At 40.3% G+C, this 26,617-nt stretch overlaps 1 protein-coding gene across 1 annotated transcript; it reads left to right on the top strand.

Moving 5' to 3' along the window:
* Positions 1-20,970: 20,970 nt before the first annotated feature.
* On the top strand, positions 20,971-26,569 carry chp2 (calcineurin-like EF-hand protein 2). The gene is made up of 7 exons (XM_066703873.1): positions 20,971-21,270; positions 21,814-21,886; positions 22,272-22,352; positions 22,942-23,069; positions 23,850-23,911; positions 24,238-24,360; positions 24,529-26,569. The coding sequence occupies exons 1-7, from the start codon at positions 21,204-21,206 to the stop codon at positions 24,580-24,582; spliced, it is 588 nt and encodes a 195-aa protein (XP_066559970.1). The 5' UTR covers positions 20,971-21,203; the 3' UTR covers positions 24,583-26,569.
* Positions 26,570-26,617: the final 48 nt, after the last annotated feature.

Here is a 26,617-nt window from a genome sequence, read left to right as displayed (position 1 = left end):
CCTTTGGTGAAATGGCAAATGATTACCTTGCAGGGCAGTTTTCACAAACACTGTTTCTTGGCATACTGACAGACATCTGTGCTGTCATCCTAACTTTTCTGTAATTTGCCTTTTCTCCTTTTTTGTTAGTTTATTCAATTAATGCATCTGAGATTAATTTTGCAATGATTGAATACAGACATGTATGTGTGGGTGTGCGTATATGACCGTCTTAATGAAAGTAGACCAGTCACTTCATTTTTTGGAATCTAGGCACTAGACCCCTCCATCCCCCCACATTGGAGAGATCAGGAGCATTCTGATTCATAGTACTGGTCTTTATACTCATGTTACTGGATACCCGACTATTTTCACTGTAACTTTACTGAGAAATTCATCATGACTGTATTAGACCTATTATAGATTTTTGCCATGTACTGTTGCATTGCTCAAGTGTATACAATGGCTAGCCAGAAAAGGTTTGCTTTCAGATCACCGTGGTTAATGATAATCTAATAATAATAATACATAATCATTGTTTTAACATCAACTCATTGACTATTATTAACAGCAACCTACTTTACCATACTCTGCTGCAACCCAAAGGGAATTCATAAAGATTTGGGATCCAGGCGAAAGTTGCAGTTTGGTGGTTTTACATTTAATTATACTTCTTGCAAAGTTTACTTTAGCTAACATTAATTGAAACCAGCTTTATGAACTACAGATATCTCGAGGCAGCTTTTCATTGTTTCATAACCTTTGATGTTATGTATGGAGACCAAGGCATGCCTGAGTCAACAGGTTAATGTGATTAATGCATTTCAGTCATTAACAGTAATTAAATGTTGGGCCCCTTTCAGACATTTCTCAGTCTCCCTGTTATTAGGAATATAAATGAGGGGAGAATATATTTATATCTTGTTGGGTAACGAGGTGGAGGTGTGGACCCAATGAGCTATTACCACACAATTACTTACTACAGTGTACTGCAAAACAACATGACTCTCTCAATCGCAAGCATGTTTACCTTACCTTATAATAATGAGAAGTCCAAGATGTATTAGTAAGAATACACATGCTGTGCAATCCTAATTAAGACTGCTTGCTATGCCCCCCCCACCCCCCATCCCTCACAAAAGTGAATTCCATCTGCCTCTGCAGTATTACCAGCCAGGCTGTTGTACTGTACTGCTGTGCAGTTTATGACCACACAAGACGGATCAGCATGACAAGGATCAGAAGTGGCACTTTGGAGGGAAGGAGCGTGAACGGAGTGGGGAGCTCTGAGTGACAAGTGAGTCGTCCCAACTGGTCTTTGAGGGGCTGTCCTGGAAATTATGTTTTTGTGGAAACTATCCACAAGAGGCAGTTCGAGAAAGAAAAAAATAACTCTCCTGTAGCGCCCCTTAATATCTAGAAATGGAAAGTATGCAGTGCAGGGCCCCAGATGGACAGATGGACTCTTCAGCACTGCTAAGATGATTTGATTTGTCAAGCCAAGAGTCTGGTCAGCCCTCACTCAGGAAAGTTTTTGTGTCTGATTCTGTGGAGCAAATCACAATCCTTCTTCCTCTGAAATCAATTCAAAAAAAGAAAACGCCGACAACCCAAGTCATTCTGAAAGGAGACGTAGTGACACCCCGGTCACTCAAGTTACCCTCTGTTCTGAAGGGCAACTTCACCCAGTGGGGAGTGTCACAGTCACAGATAGGACACGAGTTATGAGTCAAATAGGCTCATTCATATGTATTTACCTTTTGCAAATGTGGGCAAAGTTCTACAGGTCAATTTGCCCAACACAAACTGAGACAGCTGCCAATCCTAGTGCAGTCACCTCTCACTCTCTGTTCCTGCTTTTGGGGTTCACGTGTGCACATCCATATTTCCCCTGTAATAACTGAGTGGGATCAAACAACCACGTAGTGTCTTCTTTTCATCCTGGGCTTGAGCAGAATTCGAGAGGGCAAGACCAGTGCAATACATGTAATGAACAAAATGCTGGAAATTAGAGACCCTGTAAGACAAACCTACCAGTATCGTAAGATTGATAGAAATCCTACTCAGTCCACATTTGAAATTCCTTGAATGTGGTGAGCAGTACAGACAGATAAGTTAGTTAATGTCTTATGGGATGTAGATTTATTTTTCTTTCTCTACTTTGTATTCAGCAAGGCATTTGTTCAGTTGAAAGCCAGCCAAGGGTCAAAGGGTCAAACAAGCCTTTGTCAGCAACTCCCAGAACTGTGGTTCGCTTGAAACCCTGCAATATTTTACAAAGTGTTAGCCAATTGAATTCCAAAAGCAAGATTCCAGCTGTGAAATTGGTTAATGAATGAAAACATAAATGAAAATCAAATAAATAAATCAAAGAGATTAAGCATTTGGCTTTCATCTATGGAGCTTTTTCTTGTAATGGCTCCAGTTTTCCACCCAAATGCCAGTTTGGCAGGCTTTTTCAGAGAATCTAGTGCATTGTAACCTAAACATGTTTTATCCATTTCTTTCTCACAACCTCTGTTTAAGCAGGGACTTGTCTCCTGTCCTGTTTTTATCTGGAGGTAGTCGATTTGTTTTGTTTTCTTCTGGTTCAGTCTAGACCACCTGGACTGGGCATTCTAGAGTTCAACACTGTGAGAGTTCTGGGCAGTTCACACCTCCGAATGCCCCTTTCCAACACACAAAATTCTGTGAATTAGTAATATACCCCATTGCTTATATATTTTGTACAATGATTTGACAAAATACAAAAACAAAATGTTAAATAAATGTAAATATTAGTATTAAAACAATTCCAGACCATTTTTAATTGTTTTAATTTGTTAAAGATTATAGGCATATAGATAAACATAATAGAAACTTCAAGTCTTTACCATTTCCCTTTATCAATGTGCACTGTACAAAATGAGGGCAAAGAGGATTGAGGAATTAACGGTGGGGGGTGTGGGGGTCCCCCCCCAGATTCTTTTTTCTTCTTCAAAATCTCCATGAAATCAAGCATATCTTTGCTTCACAGCCACATATCACTATGGGACACATCCAGCGAAAACTCATATATCAACCAACACTATGCACTATGTAACCTAAACGCGGTTTGTGGTGCTTGTCAATCACAGATTGAAGCGGATTGAAGCAGGTGAGGAGCACAACTTTAGATTTGTGCTCCTGCTAGAAATATGCCTCTTTATTGGAAATAAGCTGTTTCCACCACTGATGTAGGAGTTTCTAGGTGAATACAATTTGGCACCATGTCCCCCGCCCTAAATACGTCACTGGTCGTGTGTAAACACTTTTATATTTTGGAGATGAGGTTGAAATATGACCACCAGTGATCCGTTTACTTATAGAAATCAGGAAAACAAACTGAATACATTTATTTATTTATTTATTTATTTATTTTGACAAGTACAAAGTGACGCTCCTGCCCCAGTCCAGAATGTGTACACTGACGTCCGAACCGGGAATCTGTGAGCAATCAACTAACTGACTGATGGGAACATGAGCTCTATAGGACATCCCATATTAATGCGTAACATCCTATGGGCTAATAACCAGGAAGGGCTGCTACTAGGCTCTAAACAATACGGTGTTTTCTCCAGTAAGAGCGGGGGGCTGACGGTGCAACAGAAGGCACTACTATGCGGGATAATTTATCAACGCACCTAACGGGGACTATTGTAATTACTGTAGTATGAAAGACAATCTAATTGGAATCTCGTTTTTTGTTTTATTTTCTTCCTTGAATGATTAAGTAAATCAACAAAATTCCAGGGGGGCTGAGCACTGAGTCTTAAATGGTCTCTGGCCCCTCCCTAAGCTCAGACTTTCATGAAGTAAAATATACTGAGGTCATGCATCAAGAGTTTTTTTATAAACTTTTTTTTTTTAATTATGTTGTTTTATAGATTGCTGATGATTTAAAAAAAAAAATTGTACATAATTGTGAATTATGAAAAAAAACAAAAAAACATCTGTCCTACTGGCAAGCACTATTGGCAAGCCTGTTCATCATGGTGGTATATGGGCACAGAATGACAATTATCTTGTACACTAGAGGTGGTTGCCATTCAGAGTATGAAAGTAGGTTTGTGGTGAAGCCTCTAGCACGCTTGATTATAATGCAGTTTGCTATTGTACGAACACTATCATCAAGAATAAAGAGACCATCCTTTCTTCACTGATAGTCATGTGCTATGCACACGTTTTTTCTGGATTGGGAGCCTTTTATGTTATTGAGTACTTGCAACAAGACATAAATGTACCATGTCATTAAGAAGTGAAGTGTGACACACTGCTCCAAGGCAAATCCAAAACTAGATGGTAAAAACATAATTTGAATCTTCTTCATTTTAATTTTAATTGTATTTATTTTTTTATGGGACGGTTAAGCACACAGCTCGCATGCAATAACTTGCCCATTTGTGCATCCTGCATAGGCACAGTGAACCAGTTAACACCTGGAACTGTGTTGTGCAAAATCATCCTGATTCAAAAAACAAACAAAACAAGTTTTGTTTTAGTTGTTTTTGTAATGACTATGATGATTATTTACAGTCAAGGAGCTCTGAATTTGGATTTTACACCTGCAGGTTGTGTGTTCTTCCCACAATTCCTTGCTGCTAAGTGAAACATGGTGGCATACAGCCAGAATTCCAAAGAGGTGCACTCAGTCAATCCTGACACCAAATTTGATCTGGAAAAAAGCAACAAGAATGTTGGCGCAATCATATTTTATTTCTTGACCAAAATGCTAAGAGCTCATTGAAATTATGGAAAACAGAAGGCAGGAAAGGGGAGTTATGAAATGAAAGAAGTGTTTGGGACTCATGAGTGTCTAACCCTGGAATTTGGAATCCCTAGAAACTTCCATGGAAAAGTGAGAATTTGCTACATTATGCCACGGCTAGACTCATGTTTACACCAAGCAGGAGCCTTCAAGAACAACTGGTACAACTGGTGGATTTATACCTCTCTTCCAGATCAATTTCATCATATAAACAACTTTTAAAACTGAAAAATGTAAAACATACCAAATAATGGCAGATGTGCTGTATCATAATTCCTGGACAGCAGAAAAACTACAGATTCACCAGATCCACACAGCAACTGTCAAGTCAAAACAAGTTGATAGTGGTCATAGCTTCCATAGCCAACATGAACTGTTCCCGTGTCCATGGTTGCAGGAAAAACTGTGAAAGTTTTCCTCTAATCAGGACATGATGCCAATATGCCAATGTTTAATATTTTAAAGCGTTAGTTGCTTATATGATAGAATCAATGTGGAACGGTGTTTAACATCTTACTGATACACTATAGCAACATGTAAAGATGCATTAGAACCATAATTTTAGGTGATGCCATGTTTATATTTAAATAAGTGAGTTAAAAAACATTCCTCTTAAAATTGTTTGGCAGGGGGAGCAGATCACATGGATGCCGGAATGTGAGGCATATAAATCAGATTCCATGCATGATGTCTCCGTAATGTACAATTGATGTTCCACAGACTGTTCCACTTCATGGTTACACTGGAGCCGAACAGAAGGGCCGATCAAATGACTGGGGGCAAATGATAGAGCAGTTTGAGTTTTCAAGCATAATTATGCGATTGGGTTTGGGTTTTGCGCAAAGCAGCTTTCTTCCGTGGAAGTGCTTGTTGAATTGTGCACCAGTGCCTTTGTGAAAAGATAAAAAGATACCCCTATTAGCAATTTTTCTCTCCATCTACATTCCTGACCCAGTCCCCCTTTGTAATATGGCAGGCATGCATTCTCTTCCAGTAAGTATTTGGCTGCACTCTATTCTTGTTTTATTTTTTTCTCTCTAGTGGTTTTCCCTGGAATCTGTTGTGTTTTGGACACTTTTTTTTTTCTCCTTGAAAACGCTGACCAGAGCTGTTAAAAATAACACCTGCAGCAATTCCAGATCAGTCTTCTTACAATAGGACAGTACTGGCTCTTCTGTGATGTGTACAATTGTATGTAAATATGACTGTACCTCTCAGGTTTTCCATATTTGCAACATCATGTCTGTTCATTTGAATAAAGGTCTGTGCCTCAGCTCTCTTCATTGATTCCAGATGACCATATGGGATCTGCTCTCCCAATTGCTATTCTGGGAATAAGAAAATCTAGAATACTGACATCATTACAACAGTGTCCCCTCAGCACAGCCTATATAACCTCTACCCTATGCATTTTATATTTGTATTTTATATTTATATATTTAATATTTATTTTAAAAATATATTTTATATTTATATATTTAATATTTATTTTAAAAATATATTTTATATTTAAAAAAATATTTAAAACCCATGATTCCAAGTTTAAATAAAGGTCACCAAATCTCAAAGAGTTACTGTTGTGGCCCTCTACAATTTGGTAGTGGCAACACTAGTCTAGAACCTCAGAGGATACTAATGCATCTTTTTGTCTCCTTGTTAGGAAAATTAGGAAGAAGATTCACAGAATACAATCTTTTGTTCCTAAGCATTACAAGGGTTCGAGGATCAGTGTGGCTTTTGGAACAGAAAATCCACCCTTTTAAAATACATAGATATAACTAATGTTTAGTATCAGTAAATCACACTTTTTTACGGAATTGGGATCTAGCATTCTTCGAATGAATAAAGATAGTATTAATTTATTTTGCTTGTTGGGTCACTTCCTATGTAAAACGTACGGAGCTCATATTTTTTGATCAATTATTTTGCAATGCCGGGAACTTCCCACTGGATAAATTAATGTTTACCAGGTGTTGGCCTTTGTGATGGGGCAAGTGATTGCACCTCTGTTTTACAATCATGCCTTTACTCTCATTCCCGGTACTAGAGTGAGCAGCTCTCTGTGTATATCATGATCAACTGCTGATGACATGTTCCTCCATCCTATAGATGTCCACGGTGTTGGCATTCTTCTGATGGTGTTTTCACGGGGATGAACGTGTGCGCTGGGGCAGGCTGATGCAAGCCTCTTCTACGAGGCAGTTTTGGGAAGCTTGCAATCAACCAAGTGTGTTCCAGGAAAAAAAAAACAGGAAGTCATATTTATTTATGCTGCCATGTGCCGTGTGAGCCACTAAACTGTCATAAACACACACAAGTCTAAATACAGTGTGATTTAGGCGTTGTGCTAATCCAAACCATGTGCACAAAGGGTAAGACAAGGATGCATCAAAACAACTACTGCCACTGCTGCAGGGTCATTTTCAACCTAAGTTTGGGATTTCATAGGAAGAACAAGGAAATTCAGAAAATAGGAGTGACTCATAATCATAAAGCTGCCGAGTCACCATCACTGATGAAAGGGACCTTTTTACCCTGGAACCTGAACATCCTTTGGGGAGTGCAGGCTATTGTCAGCTGGAACATAAGCTATCCCATGGATTTCCAAATGTTAGTTCTCACTATGACTCTCTAGACAGTGTCCTTTTCTTCTCAGTGAGTCACTCTGCAAGCTTCCTTACCTCTAGGACTAATAGAACACAGCTCAGGAACTCTGCAGATTTGAATACGCTTCTCTGGGACAAGTCTTGTTTTGGGTGCTGGGGCTACCATCTGAGACACTATCAATGGGAAATCTTGAATTTAGCTTCCGCACAGCAGGAGGAGCAAAGTTGAGCTGAACAGCGTCAATTCAAGCTCTCTGAAAATGTCTCCTGAGAACAGCTTCAGATGATGCTATTCCAGGCCAGGCTGTAAAAAAAATATGGTTTCAATTCTTTGCCCCCTGATGGGAAGGAAAAAAATGTGTCTGTGTCTAGTTTATGTAATGTGCAACAGTTTGCCGTAGGGAAGACGTTGCTTGAAATGGGAAACAGACTTAATTCTGCAGTGATTGTAAGCATGAGTGGGGGTGAAGTTTAAGGCATCCAAGTGTGACACTTTTGGAATGAACGAGCATAGAAGTGGGGGGGGGCAGTGTCATGAAACTGATGACTTAAGTAGCTGTTCCTACAGAGCTAGACACCTACTTGTTCCCTGCAAAGCAAAAAGGAGCATGATCTGTCACGTCTGGATAAACATTACCTCATGTTTTGCGTATCGAGTGTGGCAGGACTGGAAGGTTAGTGTGAAAAGGCTTAAGGCACTTGGAGTCGATTTGTGGTTTTGTCCTTAATTTCATTTTACATAACCTGTGAAAAGGCATTTCTCTTGTGTAGTTTTCTTTTACCCAAGGTGACCCATCTTAAAGAATAGAAAATGCACAACACAAATGTTACTCATCTGTGACAAACTGCTCTAGTAGTGGTTTAGCAAACTAAATGTAACAAAGAAGCGAGACTAAATGTATACAGTGGAGCCACATACAGGGATGGGGGCGTGGATTGTAACTGTGCAGGACATTTGCATAAATTAGATGTGTCTTCTCTGAACAAAATTGGACAATAAGTTGGCAAAGTCTTGCAGCACCATTTTCAGGTAGTCAGTTTTGTTTGCATTCAGAATGTCTATTTCAATGGTAGATCTTTTAACACAGGAAGCAAAGTTTCCCTATAGGATCTTGTGGTCTTTCTGTGTCGAATGTGCATGTCTTTATGTTGGTCTTTCCTCCTGGTACCAAACATGTTTCTTCTGCAAAATTAGCATTCTCAAGGTGTGGCTGTTTGTCAAGCTGGGATGAGACCAGCATCTGGAACCTGTCTGAATTCTCGATCTGATCAATCAATCATCCTCCTCAATCAATCATTTTCAATCAATTGTCTGTCAATCAGTTCATTCCAATAAAGTAAAAAAGTAAGCAGTAAGAATGTAAAAAAATATAATATGGCAAATATAAGCAAATGTTAGTATGTGTAAACCGGGGTGATTCCAATACGGTCTTGTTTCAAATAATCGCAAGCGGGGGAACATTCCCTAATATTTCAGAACTGGCAAATTGCACTCTCAGAGCAATTCCACACACTACAAGCACCACTACTGAAGCCCCGTGCTCCATCTGCTGGGTTTTCCACCCCTGCAAAATGATTTCTTGTACAGGGCCTGCCTCTGAGAAGAAATGGAGTAGGAAGTACCAGTTTATGTTTTGGGAAAATAACTAAAAAGGTCAACCCTCTTAAGGAACTTGGTAATTAGTTATTATAAATTAAAGGATATGACTATATACAAACGTTAAAGGAAAAAAATCTGAAAGAAACCCGTTTGTTGACAAACAGCCCTGGAATTTCCCTCAGATGATGTTTCGGGACTTTTTGTCGGGACAGCATATGTGGCAACTAAAACAAGTTTTCGAACTGATGCAATTTTACCTGGTGGTGCGTGGTCTCTCAGTAACTTGAAACCCCAAAATGTGTTTTTCAAGATATCAAGACTTTCAATAATGGCTGCTGCTGTGACATCCCTGTAAAAGAAATCTAATCAGTAATGTTAACCTGTGTTTTGTTCCCAGTTACCAAGTGCCCGACGCATTATTTTCCTATTTGGACCAATGTGTGATTATTCAAGATTTCTTACACTTAATGTCGGTTCTCTGTGACACTCTGAGAATTTTCAGCAGCCGTATGTTCAGAAAACAAATGTGTCCACCTGAAGGTGATGTATTCAGATCAGATAATTTGTCTGATGTGTTGTAGATGCCTACGATATTCCATTGCATAGAAGCAGGAACTGTCTGTTAATCATTAATCTGCCATCAAAAATAGTTCCAGCTGTGTGATTTGAGATTGTCACAAAGATTGAAGTTTTAATTCATCCTTGGCCTGAGTTGAACTTTGAGCCCAAACCACATTATTGTCTCATTTAATGTAATCGTACATATGATGATCCCTGACTCATTGTCCGCTACTTTCTTTTTTCAGGATTTAATAAGGACTTCAAGAACCAATGGCAACTCTTACACTTTGTTTTGCCAAAAGGTGCAATGATACTTCCAATGCCCCCAGAAATAAAGGCTTCAAGTACTTCAGGGAAGAGTGTTGGAGAAAGATAAAATACACACAAGACTTTTCTTTCTTTCTTTCTTTCTTTTGAAATCGGCACTCGGAATTTTAAACCGTGAAGAGCACAAAAAGTGCACATTTATCCCAAGGCCAGTTTCTGGGCAACAATGTCTATTATTCACCCGCTCCTGCTCCGGTCTGTGTCTTCTTGATGTGAAGGACAGAGGAGAAAAGGTGGTGGAAGCAAAGGTTCAACCCTGACTACCCTTGTCATGAGTCGCCTCTTAAATAAATAAATAAATAAATAAATAAAATAAACAAACAAAACTTGAATTTTAAGAAAGCAGGAAATTATTGGATGTCCAGACTGAAATTACGGAGACCTCATGCTGCAGCACAGGTAGGAGAGAACTGTTATTATGTGTTTATACAAGACTGACTGCATTCTTCAGGTAGTGTGTCGTTTTCCACTAGTTTTGGCTTCAACAGTTTAAACACTGCACATGTCAGAGCTTCAAAGTCGTCTTCTCCAGAACACCTCAGCCAAGACTGGAGAGTATCACTCTGCTATTCCGGTACTTTGAGCAATTTAAACTCTCTTGGAAGTCTTGGGAGAACCCGAGCAGAGATTAGACAGGAGCTCGCTCCCTGCTAATGAGTCTCCTTTCATATTGTGTTTAAATAATTACAGACTGGCTGAGATCCAAGCCACTGTGGTATTAAGAGGACACACTTTCACTTCGGCTGCACAGCTGAGGAAATGGTCACATTGTGTGTTTGGTTGGTCCTTTTTTAGATCAGATTTAACTGAACTTTGTATTTCTGTGCAGAGCATATTTGAACTGGAAACGGTGTGTAACACATCGCTCAAAAATCTCCCATAGGTTATTCAATTGGGTTGAGATCTGGTGACTGCGAAGGCCATAGCAAATGATTCACATCATTTTCATACTCATCACACCATTCAGTGACCCCTCGTGCCCTGTGGATGGGGGCATTGTCATCCTGAAAGAGACTACTCCCATCAGGAGAGAAATGTGTCACCATAGGATAAAGGTGATCACTCTATATATATATATATATATATATAATATATATATATATATATATATATAATTATAATATATATATATATATATATATATATATATATATATATATATATATATATATATATATATATATATATATATATATATATATATATATATATATATATATATATATATATATATATATATATATATATATATATATATATATATATATATATATATATATATATATATATATATATATATATATATATATATATATATATATATATATATATATATATATATATATATATATATATATATATATATATATATATATATATATATATATATATATATATATATATATATATATATATATATATATATATATATATATATATATCAATTATTACAAATTCAATTTAACTAAAACATAGCATATATATATATATATATATATATATATATATATATATATATATATATATATATATATATACACACTCACCTAAAGGATTATTAGGAGCACCATACTAATACTGTGTTTGACCCCCTTTCGCCTTCAGAACTGCCTTAATTCTACGTGGCATTGATTCAACAAGGTGCTGAAAGCATTCTTTAGAAATGTTGGCCCATATTGATAGGATAGCATCTTGCAGTTGATGGAGATTTGTGGGATGCACATCCAGGGCACGAAGCTCCCGTTCCACCACATCCCTGTGGGGGCCAGTTTAGTACAGTGAACTCATTGTCATGTTCAAGAAACCAATTTGAAATGATTCGACCTTTGTGACATGGTGCATTATCCTGCTGGAAGTAGCCATCAGAGGATGGGTACATGGTGGTCATAAAGGGATGGACATGGTCAGAAACAATGCTCAGGTAGGCCGTGGCATTTAAACGATGCCCAATTGGCACTAAGGGGCCTAAAGTGTGCCAACAAAACATCCCCCACACCATTACACCACCACCACCAGCCTGCACAGTGGTAACAAGGCATGATGGATCCATGTTCTCATTCTGTTTACGCCAAATTCTGACTCTACCATCTGAATGTCTCAACAGAAATCGAGACTCATCAGACCAGGCAACATTTTTCCAGTCTTCAACTGTCCAATTTTGGTGAGCTTGTGCAAATTGTAGCCTCTTTTTCCTATTTGTAGTGGAGATGAGTGGTACCCGGTGGGGTCTTCTGCTGTTGTAGCCCATCCGCCTCAAGGTTGTACGTGTTGTGGCTTCACAAATGCTTTGCTGCATACCTCGGTTGTAACGAGTGGTTATTTCAGTCAAAGTTGCTCTTCTATCAGCTTGAATCAGTCGGCCCATTCTCCTCTGACCTCTAGCATCAACAAGGCATTTTCGCCCACAGGACTGCCGCATACTGGATGTTTTTCCCTTTTCACACCATTCTTTGTAAACCCTAGAAATGGTTGTGCGTGAAAATCCCAGTAACTGAGCAGATTGTGAAATACTCAGACCGGCCCGTCTGGCACCAACAACCATGCCACGCTCAAAATTGCTTAAATCACCTTTCTTTCCCATTCAGACATTCAGTTTGGAGTTCAGGATTGTCTTGACCAGGACCACACCCCTAAATGCATTGAAGCAACTGCCATGTGATTGGTTGGTTAGATAATTGCATTAATGAGAAATTGAACAGGTGTTCCTAATAATCCTTTAGGTGAGTGTGTATATATATATATATATATATATATATATATATATATATAATGAAGTCAGTCTGATTTCATTCTCTCTACAGAGTTTAGAATCACACGGCATCGAGAGAACCCGCTAAGCTATCCTCCACTTCCAGATTGTAGGAGCCAGTCCTTAGGGGTCCAAATCCTGCGTTTGTGACGGAAGGTGGCAGTGGGAGTGGGGTGGGGGGGTAGTCACAGATGGGCACTGCTCCAGGCCATGTTTTGATTAAAGGGATACTCTGAACAAACACTTGGCGTTTTCACCAGCTGCAGCGGGTTGTCCATGCCCTGGGGCCAGTGCAGTGTGCCTGGCCTGCTCCCCCCGCAGCACTGGCACAACAAGACAGTCGGTCTCGCTCTCTTAATTGCTTCGAGAGCTGGGAAGAGGGGGCCTTGTAATCCTGCCTGAAAACATCCCAGTGTTGCTTCTGTGCTCACACTTCTCCATCTCCTTTTTAACAAAATTTAACTAAAAGTGTATATCCATTTGGGTATAATACAGTGCCATTCACACGGGACCAATCCTCAATCGTATGCTGTTTGTGTACCTGGACTGTACACCCCCAAGAACCCTCACTGGGGAAGCACCGTTTTACTGTACTGATGTCAGCCTGACTGGCTTCCCCCTTCTAACTGCCCTCACACTCTCCCCCACTTGAAAGAGCCAGGAGTGGCTGTCAGGGTTGGTAAGGAACTTTATTTTTTAATTATATATTTTTTTACCATTATTGTTATTTTGTGGGAAGAGTGCTGGCCGACTAGCTCGCTGTGATTTCCTGGCTTGTCACAATGAGTTTTGCTCTTTTAAGCCCACTCAGTGGCCTGGAACGTTTCCCCTTCATTATCAGCCTCCTTCTCCCAGCTGGGTTCCCCTCGTTGCACACTGCTGCCTTGCAGACCCGAGCAGAAGAAGAGAAACTGCCACCCCCACCGCCATCCAATTAAGGTTAATTGACCTAGTTTGCGCCTCGGCACACTTCAGAATTCCTTGTCACCTTCTGGGTCAAGTATGCAAGGAGCCAAAGGCCGGAGGACTGTGACAACAGCCCAAGCAGAGAGAACCAGAGCAGATTTGAAACATTCAGACAGATTTAGTTCCTGCTTTACTGTCATTGTTCATTTTTTTATTTTGTTTGTTTTGTTTTGTTCTTTTGCTGCGGGGGAATTGTGGAAGAAGAAAAAGGAGAAATGAATGTCAACATTTACCCTTTAGCGACAGGTAGAGGAATACCTTATTTTTTTTTTTTCAGTCTGCTTTTTGGAAACGGGCAATAAAAACGTGTAGGAGAAGTGAGCCATAACCATCCACGAGAAGCTGAATCACTCTGGAATTTTGTATCACCTCTTGTAACAGGAGAGAGGGAGGTGTGAGGTACTTGTTCTCCATGCACATCCAGTAACCAAAGCCACAAGCAGAACAGTCACCAGCACCTATTTGGCTGCAAAAAAATGAGGAGTAGAACAGTGAGCTGGAGAGAGAGAGAAATACATAATGGTTTCAGGTCCATATTTGCACAAATTGATTTTGCTTTCGTTTTGTAATGAATCTCCAAGTCAAATCTTACAGGTCAAATGTCACATGGTGCCGTCAGACCTGCGCCGCTATTGGAAGAGATCTTTGTGAACAAACACGCAGAAAGCCAGAGGTCCCACAGAAGAAAGTGAAAATGAGAGAGAGAACTGACTGCTCCCTCTCTTCACCACAGCACTGTCCATTTCCAGTAAACACAGACCAAACTGAGACAGGCTTTATTGACATTCTCAGCACTTTTAATTCTCTCCAACTCACAAGTATTAGAATAACATTCAATCACCCGTGCCTTGTGTCTTTCCTCATCTGTGAACAGTCGTAGGGAAGCTTTTATAAAAAAATGTAAGCCTGGTTTCATTTTGATTGTTGTATTGGAGGAAAACACTTTAAAAACTCTCCCAGTGCAGCATTTCTAGGACTGCTACTGTAGGGCTGTTCATTCAGCCCTCGACTTGCTTTAGACACCTATGTAATAGGTAATGTAATGTGTTTTGCACTGATATCCTGTAGTACATGTTTGCCTGTCCATTGTTATCAGCTGTACAGAATGGGGTTAAAGTGTACCAAAGGCCATTCCCCAGTAGTTCGGTGTCGCATAAACTTTCACTTTCACTGGCCTTGGCTGCAATAGTGACTGAAGTGCTGGTTAAATAAATCTCGCTGTGTTATGCCATATTTAGTGCATAGCCCTAGTCAGCAGATCTGATTCGACTCTTGTCCCTCTATCTTTCCACACCCCCCACCACATCAGCCAAAGGTCACCAAGACAAACCTTGTCTGTTTCTGCTGACTTCAGTGACTCCGTTTCAATACTCGCTGCAAATGCCCTGTAGGGTCCCGCCTACCGCCCCACCACCTGCCTTGCTGACAGTGCAGCAGGATTGTGCAGAAAAGGTTGGGCTTCTAAGAAAGTAAGTGAGTGACAAGAAGAGCAGGGGCTGTCATATCTAAACTCAGCTGCTCCAGTCAAACAGTGTCAGAAAGGCTGGAAAAGAGGACGTGTTTACCTTACCGTGCTTCTATACCCCTCCTCCATGCTCCCTATTTTTTAACTACTTCCTGCATTGTTTGCTGCATTACTGTAATCTGTAATTTGATTGTCTTTGACATCACTCAGTGCACTTATGGTGTATGGTGTCTAGCACTGATTTTAATTTACTTTCAGTAGGACTTTTTCATTGCTAGTACCCGTGTTTATATTGTTTACCCCTATGTCCCCTTCCCCTGAGCTATTAACTATGACTTCACATCTTGTCTGCAATTATTAGCTCACAAATCTAGGATGTAGGACTGTATTAACTGTATATTTCTCTTTTGCTCTTATGTAATTATGAACTTGTAAATTGTACAATGCTTTGATCTGTAATTCTAGACTGTATTGCACTTTTATAAAACCCTTATGTTTTTTCAGTTTTTAAGTCGCCCTGGATAAAGGTGTCTGCTAATAAATAAATAAATAAATAAATAAATAAATAAATAAATAAATAAATAATAATAATAATAATAATAATAATAATAATAATAATAATATGTATTGTACTTAAACTGTCATATGTATTATTATTATATATATTACATATTCATTTGTTGTGCCTACTCTCCCCAAGCAAAATATTTTTCCAAATACTAATAATACTCCAGCCTACACATCCAGGCAAATGTATGTTTTTTATTTTACTTATTTATTTAAATGTGATCAAATTTCTACATTCACAGAGTCAGAGTTGCTGTCTTCAGCAGCAAAATGGCAAAAGAAACTAAAACAATATCTGGCGCGCACACACACACACACAGACACACACACATATATATATCTACAATTAAAAAAACAGGAAAGGAAGGGTGTTCAGCTGTTGAACTGACTACAGAATTAACTTAAGAATGAATGCACTCAGTGCTTTTTGCAAGCAACAAATAGGACCCTGGCTTTGCCCATGCCCAGAGTACTTGACCCATCAGTGTGTTTTGCCCTGGTACAAAGAAACAAAGTACACAGCAGAAGTCAGGCTAAAGATCTTGGGTCACAATGTTATGCTACGTGGGTTGAAGCTTATTTTCTTTCTGCACGGCAGCTTGGAACCCAGATGCAGGTTCCTATCAGTCTGGCACCATCAAACTGACAGAGATCAAATGAACCATCCCTTTTTTAGGGCCTTGCATGAATTGTCTTCAATAAAAGCATTTTGTACTTTCATCACTTTCCTCCTACTCCTCCCTCCACCACCACCATCAACACCCTCGCCCTCTCACTGTTGCAGGTCACAAGTCTTCAATTTGTATATATTTCAGTCTCTTCTGAAGTGGAAAGAGATACATGAATCGGACTCTGCACTGAGCTTTTGATTTTTCTGTCCTCGTCCTGGAACCTGACCCTTTTTATTTGTGCCTTCTGTGCACACTGGACTATGCTATGCATTTTGGCTGCCGTTTAACATGCATTTGAGTGGTCAGATAGGCCTTAGGATAGTCTTGGCTGGATCTTGACTGACTGCGTATATTTAAATGTACGATTTCTGATGCTCTATTGGATGCTTCCCAGCCCATGTAATGCATGCTCTGCGGGGATCCTCTGTTGAGACTGGGATGTGTTCTCATGCTTTGAGAACACCGCAATAGCACGTCGGGGCTGAGTGTGTTGTGTGAAATAACCGGCACAGCACAGACTGAGGAGTTTTGAAAGTTGAGAAACCAGGAGATCACCATGTTCCACTAGCAATGGACTTGTACAAGATTTCATATGCACCTATATGCTGGGTGAACAATGTGCATCTTTTTTCCAGCAGGAAAAGACGGGCTACAAATCTGGATAAATTGATAATACAACGATGCACAACTGACAGACCACATTGTGTTAGAATCTACCAACACACTTTTTCCCCCCTCACACTGTAACATGTCTCTTAACAAGCATAATGTTTTTGTGTGTGTATGGGGTGGGGGCGTTATTTTGTTGCCATTGTTCAGGTGTCTTTTTTTTCCATATTCTGTTGTCCACCTCTTTTTCTCACCGTTCTTACTTTTCCGCTTTGTCATGTTTAATTATTGACATGAAGAGCCGTAATGGGCTCTGACAGGACTATGGGATGTCAGCCAGATAATAACTCATGTGGTGTAATGAGTGCACTGGACATATGTTGTAACTAAAACAAGATCCCAAAAAAAGAAAGAAATTCCATCTGATACTTTTAACAAGTGTGCACTGTGGCTTTAGTGCTATTATGCATTATTAATTCATTATTAATGGCAAGTGTGGATTTTCAAACATATCAGACAGGTGTCCAGTGAGTCTCATCATTTAAGGGAGAGGGAATGTAGGGACAGCTCCCTTGAAATTATGGCAGCAGGCAATTATTTTCATACATTCGATAGGTATGTATTGTCAGTCCACCAGTGTTTAGGCAAGCTGTGAGCAAGATGTGCATATAAGCAAATCCTTTTGGAGTTTCCTGAGGACCACAAAGGAATCTTATCTTGTGGGCTCCTTATAAAAAACGCGCGCACACACACACACACACACACACACACAAACCATCCTCTCTGTCTTATATTTTTGTGTGTAAGATAATATAAGATTGCCATCTAGTGGCCAACGTTTCTATTTACAACCCCAAAGAAGGCCTTCCTGGGAATTCAATTGAAAAGCATGAGAGAGAGAAAAGCAGGAGAGCAGGCTTTTTACACACCACATTTGTTCTTGGCACAGAGGTGGGTATACCGCAGCCAAACATATTTGTTATTCTGACTGCCAAAAGCCGTTGGAGGTCATAAAACACAAGTGAAAGTGCTATTTTTTGAATGCTATCAGAAGACGAAATGGATCACTTTATTTTATGGGGTGCTGTGAATGTGTGGGCTTTCCTGATTCCTCCAGCTGAACCACTGAGCTAATCATTGCTTAAAAAGACCGGATCCTATTTTAACGGTTTGGCAGCTCCCACCAGTGTTGCAGAGGTCAATTTAACCAACGTTGTTGTTTATTTGAATAACTGGAAAATGTTCAACTTTAGTAGGAGCTGGAAGTCATGTTATAAAGGGTCTAGTCAGGTCAGTTAGCACTGCAGTTAAGGAGTGAGCTCGCTTTGCCTCCGCTCACGGAATAAGACTAGTTGTAAATGCATGTTGTACATGTGTCAGATGATAATCATACAGTCATGGGATATTGTCACTGTGCTGAGATTCAGTTTAACCCCTGGCATGCATAAACGCATGTAGCCTGCAATTATTTAAGTGAATACACCATTTTGAGTTTGACCAAGTGCTTGCCTCCCCTCCTGCACATTTCTGGTAAAGCTGGGGTACACGATGTGGGTCCTTGTTGTGGGGATGGGGCTCTTCAAGTTTTCATTCCACCTGTGCTTTTTTTGCTTAACTGGACTGAGTTAACAACTGTTCCCAGATCCGAAGGTGTTTTGATGAGGGAAGGAGATCTCAGACAAACCTGCTGGACTGGATTCACCTCTCCAGGACCAGGCCTGCGCACCCCTGCGAAGAGAACACGAAACTCACACGAAGCGGGCTGTTATCAGCTCCTTCAGAAGGGACCACCAATCTTTAATCCCTCCTCATTAATCATTGATCATTAATACCCATGTCTGACCAGCCTCCACTCCTCGTGCCAAGATCAATATTCTGTCAGGGGAGGAAGCACAGAGCGAGTGTTTGGAGACCTGTAAACACAAGTGGGGGGCAGTGAAGAATCCGTCCTTCGCTGTGTTTTCCACACGGCACCTAGAAGAGCAGCAACCTACTCACACCATGCACGGGCTTGCTCTCTGGAGCTCAGCCAGGATGCCACAAAGCTGAAATCTGTAAACCTCTCCACTGCCAAAGCCCAGCGCCTCTCTCACCAGCAGCTGCTCTTCCTTCTCACTCCGAAAAGAAGCAGTGGCAAATGAACACCAAGCAATCAACCTGCACTTTGACCTTCACCGGTCGTTAAAATACCTCTGCAAAACTGGAGACATCCGCAGTTGCACATCAGTTTGCAAACTCTCTAATAGTGCTGCGGCCACCATTGCACTGTGGAAACTATAAATACATTAATGCGTGCAATTTTCAAAAAATCAGGTGAGATGTTTATCCGGATCCAACTGCCCTTGCGGCTCTAAAACACGCACTGCTGCCCGTTTCTCCTGGTAGCGCTCCTGCCTTGTGTTCAAGCCCTGAAAAGGTACGACGCAGTGCCAGCTTTCCTCAGTGCGAGGTCGTATAGCGTTCTTGTGACACACGATGTGCTCATTGTTCCAGAGTACACAGCCCACCGCACTGAGCCCAGGGTGCTAAGGGTCAGCCTCGGCCAAACAGGAACGGCTCATTGATCCTTCTGCTTGGCTCTCATGCCTGCAGCAAGGTTATACCAGTGTGGAGCGGGGACAGCCAGCTGAATTGAACTGGTTTGCAAAGGCTTATTGTGTGTAGGCTTTTGCTGAAGAGAGAGGCCTCTTTTACACCTTACACATCTTTCCTGTTCATTTATCAGTCTGTATGTATCTATCTATACATCAATCAACTCATCTATCAATCTACCTACCCATTAATCTATCAATCCACCTACTTACCTACCTACCACTCTGCCTATCTTTGTATGTGTCTGTGTATCAGTTTCTTGGTCATGAATCTACAGTTGCTAAGTGTTTTAGCTTTCAGTTTCTCTTTGTTGTTCTCTTGGGTCCCAAATTGTGGATCGGAGATGAGTTATCTCATTGCAATATCCCCATAGTGTTTGTCATTTTCTGTCGGATAGTATGAAGGCAAATCCAATTTGCCCTGGGCCCCTGCCGGCACTGTTAGATATTTAGGAGGGGTGAGTTTAGCTTAGTTTGCAGTGAGTTTGTTCTGTTTGTCAGTGAAAGCTTCCTACTGAGTGCACTTTTATACCTCCCACGACTGCCTTAGTTTTCTGTTTATGCACAACTGACTTCCTTTGCACTAATTGTATGTATTTTCTTTAGTTTACCCCTCCTATGTAGTTAGACACATGCTGGGAGAGGCCCAGTGTGGTTATAGATCTAAAACGTTTTTGATTGCTGCTTTACTGTATTTGTGACTATAATTACTTCTGTCCTTCCACCTCTCATTTTTTGATCTCGGTTCTCCACTCCTGGTTTTCTTACCAATGTAAACGCATACCCCTTACTGTACAGTTCTATTTTACTTTTTCAGTTCTCTCCAGCCATGCCTTAATGAGAATGTAATGCATGTATGTACTTTCTTACTTCCCCTTATTTTAGATGCACACTGTAAAGCATATATATCCCTTAAGGTTGAGTGTCTCCTCTTGTCTGAGAACAGTACCAATGACCTGTTTTATTAGAATTTAAAACCAACAAGAGTGCACTTAGATATATTATTGCAGTATTGAATTTAAGGTGGGTGGATATAGGATTTTTTTTCCCCTTAATGTGTGTGGGAGCAGAATTAAGACAAATGTAATTTTAAGATCCCAAATGTGAACAGTTTTGTTTAATCTGAGCATTAGAAGAGGGCGGTCTTGCCAGCTTTGCCGCATCTTTCCATTTCACCTGTAGTCTTCTCATACTGTAATTTCATGTAATATGTAGATTAATTTTGTGATGTTAACTGTTGTCAAATGTATAGGACAGTGTTTTTGTTCAAATTAAATGGCCTTGGCTGCATCTAAAAAATGAATTGACAATTTGGGAGAATAGTCCTGTGGAAATAACTGACAAGGCTGAGAACAAGGCATTTTAATTCAATTACTTATAAAATAAATAAATAAGACAAACCCGTCAAATTCTCACTCCAGAGAAAAACAACTTCCTCTTGCCGGCTCCTGATTGGTCGCCTCTCTCTCTCACAGGAGATCACTGATTGGCTGGCCCCAGTGCCCGTCACGATGGAAGCTGATGCACGCCGAAGTAACTGATCCCAGATTCCAAAGTTTTCTGCTGTATCTTCCCGAGTTATTTTTAATCGTAGTGTCAATACAATCCCTATGCACAGAGATTTATATGCACATGCGTACAAGTGAAGATTTCTCGATAAATATCCGAAACAGACCGAGCTGTTGTGTATTTGTAAACCGCCCAGCCCGCTGCACAGGGGATTGAAATGGGTACGAATAACTCCACCATCTCTCGTATCCCAGAAGCGGAAGAAATCATGCAAGAAACTGGATGTAAGTTTAGTTGTTGTTGTTGTTTGGTTTGTATAATTGCACATTGCTGTACTGCGCGTCTTCCTGTTGATTTGTAGACGCAGCTGAAAAATGCCACTGGTTTTGAACATGACAGGCGATTTGACAGGATATAAAAATATGAAGACGAATATTCGCCCCGTTAAGTGAGTCAGGTTCAATTGTCCAGTAATGACACACCGTGTTTACTGTACAACACTGCTGTCCCTGTCCTATCACCCTCAGACACACCATCTTATCTCGCAAGACTACGTGCTGCACTGCAACTGCACATTTTAAACTGTATAAAACTTACTTTCTGTTAGAAACTCGGGCTTTTCATAATGTCCTAGTTCACCTATTTGTTTTATTATGGCAGGAATGTATGTAGCTTTTTTTATTATTATTATTATATGTGCACAAGTACATATCATTCCTACTTTAAATCTTACATTTACGTTGTATTTAGATTATTCTGTTGTATTGGATTTTATCCCAAGCTTTGTTAATTTATGCATTTATTTATTTGTCTGCTCTTGTCCACAGTCACACCTTCTCATTTAACCCGTCTCTATGACCGATTCAATGTGTTGGATAAGGATGAGAAGGGATTCCTCAGGTGAGTCCAAGGCCAGGGGATGGATATGTAAGGGTTAAACTGAAGACATTACATTTAAAGGTTTCAACTGGCGGATGGTGTTAGAGTTTAAGATATGGGATAGTATTTTGGGATTATAGCTGAGAATGGGTTCAGGTTTGGGGAACGTGAAGTGGGTTTTAGGTTTATGAAAGAAAACACCCTTTGGGAAATATGGAAAGAGTTAGGATCTGGGGCTGGTGCTAGGGCTCATGGAGTAAGGGTTGGGGTTTGGGGTCGGCGGGAGGTTAGGGTGTTTAGTGAGGAAAACAGTTTGTGATCTCTTGTAAATATCCAATGATGTGGTGCTGGTTTAAGATTCTTTGCCGGGGGGGGACTTCACTCTCTTTTCTCTGCTTCTTTACAGTCCCAAGGATTTTGAGAGCATCCGGGAGCTGACCTTTAATCCCCTAGGAGAAAGGATAATCAGCGCGTTCTTCGCCGATGGGTACACTCACATTTAAACAGTGCTTTCAGATCAGCTTTGAGATGCTGCTTCTCTTTTTCCGCTTCTTTCTTCTTTGTGAACTGAAAACTAAAAATAGCAAACATGCTTCTAATAACGTTGATATCCTTGTCCCCTGACATTTCTCTTATTATAACGGTCTGTTGCAAAACATAAAAGAGGCTGGGGCGATGCTTTGATTCTGTGATAAAATAATGGGGAGAGAAGAAAGAAATTGTGTATGAAAGTTTGGAATAAGGATTTTAGGGTTACAGATACAAGGTTGAAATGGTTTTAAAGATACATTTAGATTGTTTTTAGAAATGTAGTAGAATTTTGCTACATTTAAAAATACATTTAATGAAATTCATTAAGTTTTGGTCCTGCTTATGGTTACAGTCACGTTAGACGCTGAAGGGCATGAAGCAAAACACAGCACAGTGGAGTTGTTGTTGCAGATAACAACTCCACAACACTCTGGGAGATTGACGATAAACAAGTATATTTCGTATATAAACGTATAATATGTACTTAATGGCTCCACTGGTGCACTTTGGTTATTGCCCGTATCATGTTGTGATGTCGTTGCCAGAAAGGACACTCTGAGCTTCCGCAGCTTCGTGACTATCCTGGCACACTTCCGTCCGCTAGACAAGACCCGGCAGCCGCGAGACGCTTGCAGCCCAGAGCCCATCAACAGCCGGACCAGCAAACTCAAGTGTGAGTGCCAGTCCCCCCACACTGCAATTTTTCAGTCTTTTGTTTGAGTGTGGGGTTTGTGTTGGAGCTTGTTTTTTTTGTGTGGTGTTGTTGCACTGTGTCATGTTGTGTGTTTTGCTTTTTTTGTTGTTTGGTTTGGATTTAGTTTTGTCTGATCGTGTTTTGTTTTGCTGTTTTGCTTTTTTTCGGAGCAGACTGTAAAAACTGTCAGCTGCTTTTCACAGGAGTACAGGTGCTAAACCCAGTGCCTTTGCTGAGATCCAAAAACTGATGATAACATCAACCCTGATCTGAAGCTGCTTTATCTTAATTAGGTTTAAAGACTGTGACCTGCCTTGCCTCCTCCAGTTCTGAACTGAGGAATAGAGATTCGAATCTCTTCTTCCTGGTTAAATAAGGGCTGAACAAAAATAGATGAATTGTTAATTAAAAAAGGAAATTCTCTGCAATAATTGGACAGCACCAGTGGAATTTCCTCTTGCTTTCTTTCTTGTAACACCTCTCTGAAGAAATGACTCATTTTAAAATCTGCACACTTCAGTCTTCAGTTGCTTGACATTATAAACCTAAGTTGCCGGCAGTAAAGCAGCAGGTGGAGATTAGATGCATAAAATGATAAACACTCTGTCAATAAAAAAGCAGGTGTTTTGTTTCTAGCATTAACTGTAGTGTGTGGGACCTGGCTTCCAGTACATGCGTGTGTGTGTGTGTGTGTGTGTGTGTGTGTGTGTGTGTGTGTGTGTCTCCCTGTGGCCATCAATGATCTCTCCTCTGTTCCAGTTGCCTTTCAGCTGTATGACCAGGATAAAGATGGGAAGATCTCCCGCAGTGAGCTCCTACAGGTGAGGTGCTGCCCTGAACACCAGCTGGCAGTGTGGAGGGTGCACTGACTCATATAGTAAAATATTGTAACGTTTACAAACGAGAGGAGGCCATTCGAACCATCATGCTCATTTGGTGTCCATTAATAACTAAGTGATCCAAGGATCACGTCTAGTCTATAATTTACCTTTTGTAAACCTGTTCCTTAATCTAAGGCATCACTGAAGAACAACTGTTTGAGAACTAGATATTAAATAGGCTGGTCCACTTAGCGTGAGGTTTGGACATATATGAATGTGTATCTAGAATGTGGTTGCAGTGCGTTGGTGACCTTGTACCCCACCAGGTGCTGCGAATGATGGTGGGGGTGCAGGTGACAAACGAGCAGCTGGAGAGCATCGCAGACCGAACCATCCAGGAGGCAGACCTGGACGGGGACAGCGCCATCTCCTTTGAGGAGTTCAGGAAGGTCAGCAAGTCCACAGCTGCCTGTCTGTGTGTCTCTCTCTCTCTCTCCCTCTGACTCTGTGTCTTACTGTGTTTCTTTCTCTCTCCATCCATGTATTTCTGTATCTCACTCTGTGTCTCACTGTTTCACCTTTTCTCTTTCTGTTCCTGTACTACTCCTCCTCTGCAGTCTCTGGAGAAGGTCAACATCGACCACAAGATGAGTATACGCTTCCTACGATGAAGATGACGATTGGGAGGTGCCAGGGGGCAGGGAGGACCTGGGAAAACAACTGGGGCAGCTCCCTCTTCCTCTCTCTCACACTCTCATTCACTCACTCTCTCAATCTCTCACACCATTAGGCGCATTTACACTGCCATTTCTGATCCGGATCAAATGCATCGATACATTTGATCAGGATCAGTGATGTCGCGTCTACACTGCCATTTGATCAGGATCAACTTTCAGCCGCCTCAGGGGTCTTCACATGCACACTGGCACGTAAGTCCAGACTTAATTATATGCATTTAGTAAATTAGTCCTTTAGAACACAGAGCTGTATCAAAAACTGTCTTTATCTCGTTACAAATTATTTTATCAAGTAAAATCAATGCACTTGAATATTTTTTTCACAACTGAAGCATTTAAAATAAAAATACAATTATGTATTTTTGCTAAAATAAAATAACAAGTGATTTAGTGTTAAATTTAACTTTTTAATTTATAATACAGGAAGTAGGGACATGTTCTCTTATCTGCTCCAATGATGTGAAGGCTGATTGTCTGTCGTCTGCCTTTAAAACACAAGCCGTTTGAGCATCTACACTGCCAGGCTCAAATGCTACCGATGCATTTGATCCAGATCTGTACCATCTCCCTGAGAAGTACATTTGATCCGATCACTGAACTTTAACACTGCCATTTTGGATCAGAAATGGCAGTTAAATGTGCCTATTGCTCTCCTCGCTCTCTCATTCACTCACTCTCTTTCGCTTACTGTCTCACCCAGTCACTCTCTCTGTCTCTCAGAAACAGAACCCCCAAACTGCACAAATGGATCAGAGTGACTGTTCAGTCTGAAGTTGATGGTTGATTTTTTTTTTCTCTTAAAAAAAAAATGGAACACACTATGTAAATTGATTTATCACTTAAAAGAGCTGAGAATATTTAAAAAGGTCTTAATTTTTAATTTTTTTACATTTCTCTTTTGTCTAGTGTCAGATCACCTTAAATAAGGTCCATCAAATGTAGTAACAAAACTTGTATGACCTTCACCTTTTCAGCTACATCATTGTGTTTCTATTAAGTGCAATATGTAACTTTGCTAGAGTGAGGTTTATTTTTATTTGTTCTTTGACGGATTAGAATTCCTAATATTTTTAAGAATTGCTCATCGATATTCTCCTGGAAGTCTTAATGACACCCAAAGAAGGGATGTATTGTGTGAGAAGTCTACCGCAAAGCATATCCTTAATAATGTAATGGGGCTCAAAGTGTATGAGCTTGTTATGGTGACATCATCCCTCTCAGAACTTGATAGAGCTTTCAAACCCCACAAGTGTCAGGGGACTGGTCTGTTGGCATAGTGTGGGTAGTATGGTGTGGTATGTTGTAGTGCTGTGCAGGTTTGACGCTGTGTGGCAAGCCTGTTGAATGGGTTGGCTGGAGGTAGGTGTGCCTCAGATGGCGCTGCAAATCTGAGTGGGGGGATTGTAAATTGCACTAATTGCCGCAACTTGAGCCTTATAAGCTATAGTGAACAACTGGAAATCCAAACCAAACTGCCTCCCAGGTGTTTCCACCTGTCTTTACGTTTTACCCCAGACCACAAACAGAAACCGAAAGGTCCCTTGACTGCTTTTTAGTTTTCTGCATCTCATACAAATTAAAAGTATCTTGCTTGACTTCAGTAAATCCCACATTGTCCTTCAATGCAGAACAATATAGTTGGCTAGAATGGAGCTGGCTCTAATTAGCTTCTGCTTGCCTGAAGAAAACATTTTATTTTTTAACCTAAAAGTCCAGTCTTGTATGGGAGTCTGGCATCATGTTTACACTGAAATAACCTTGCTGCATATGTGATTAATGCCAGGGAGGAGTGACTTCCTGACATAACGCCAAAAGCAGACTATCATTGTTTGCTAAGCATGAGTTTTGTACTAGAATGATAATGTGTAAAAATGAAATTGCTTTGATTAAAGAGAAAAATAAAGGCTTGCATTAGACCTTTCTTATTCACTTACAGTTTTTTACTGAGGGGCTTTAATAATGTGAAGGT

This window comes from Amia ocellicauda, chromosome 5 (genome assembly GCF_036373705.1).
Source record: "Amia ocellicauda isolate fAmiCal2 chromosome 5, fAmiCal2.hap1, whole genome shotgun sequence".
Taxonomy (NCBI): Eukaryota; Metazoa; Chordata; class Actinopteri; order Amiiformes; family Amiidae; genus Amia; species Amia ocellicauda.
The sequence above is the reverse complement of the archived record's forward strand: the minus strand, read 5'-3'. Positions and strand labels throughout refer to the sequence as shown.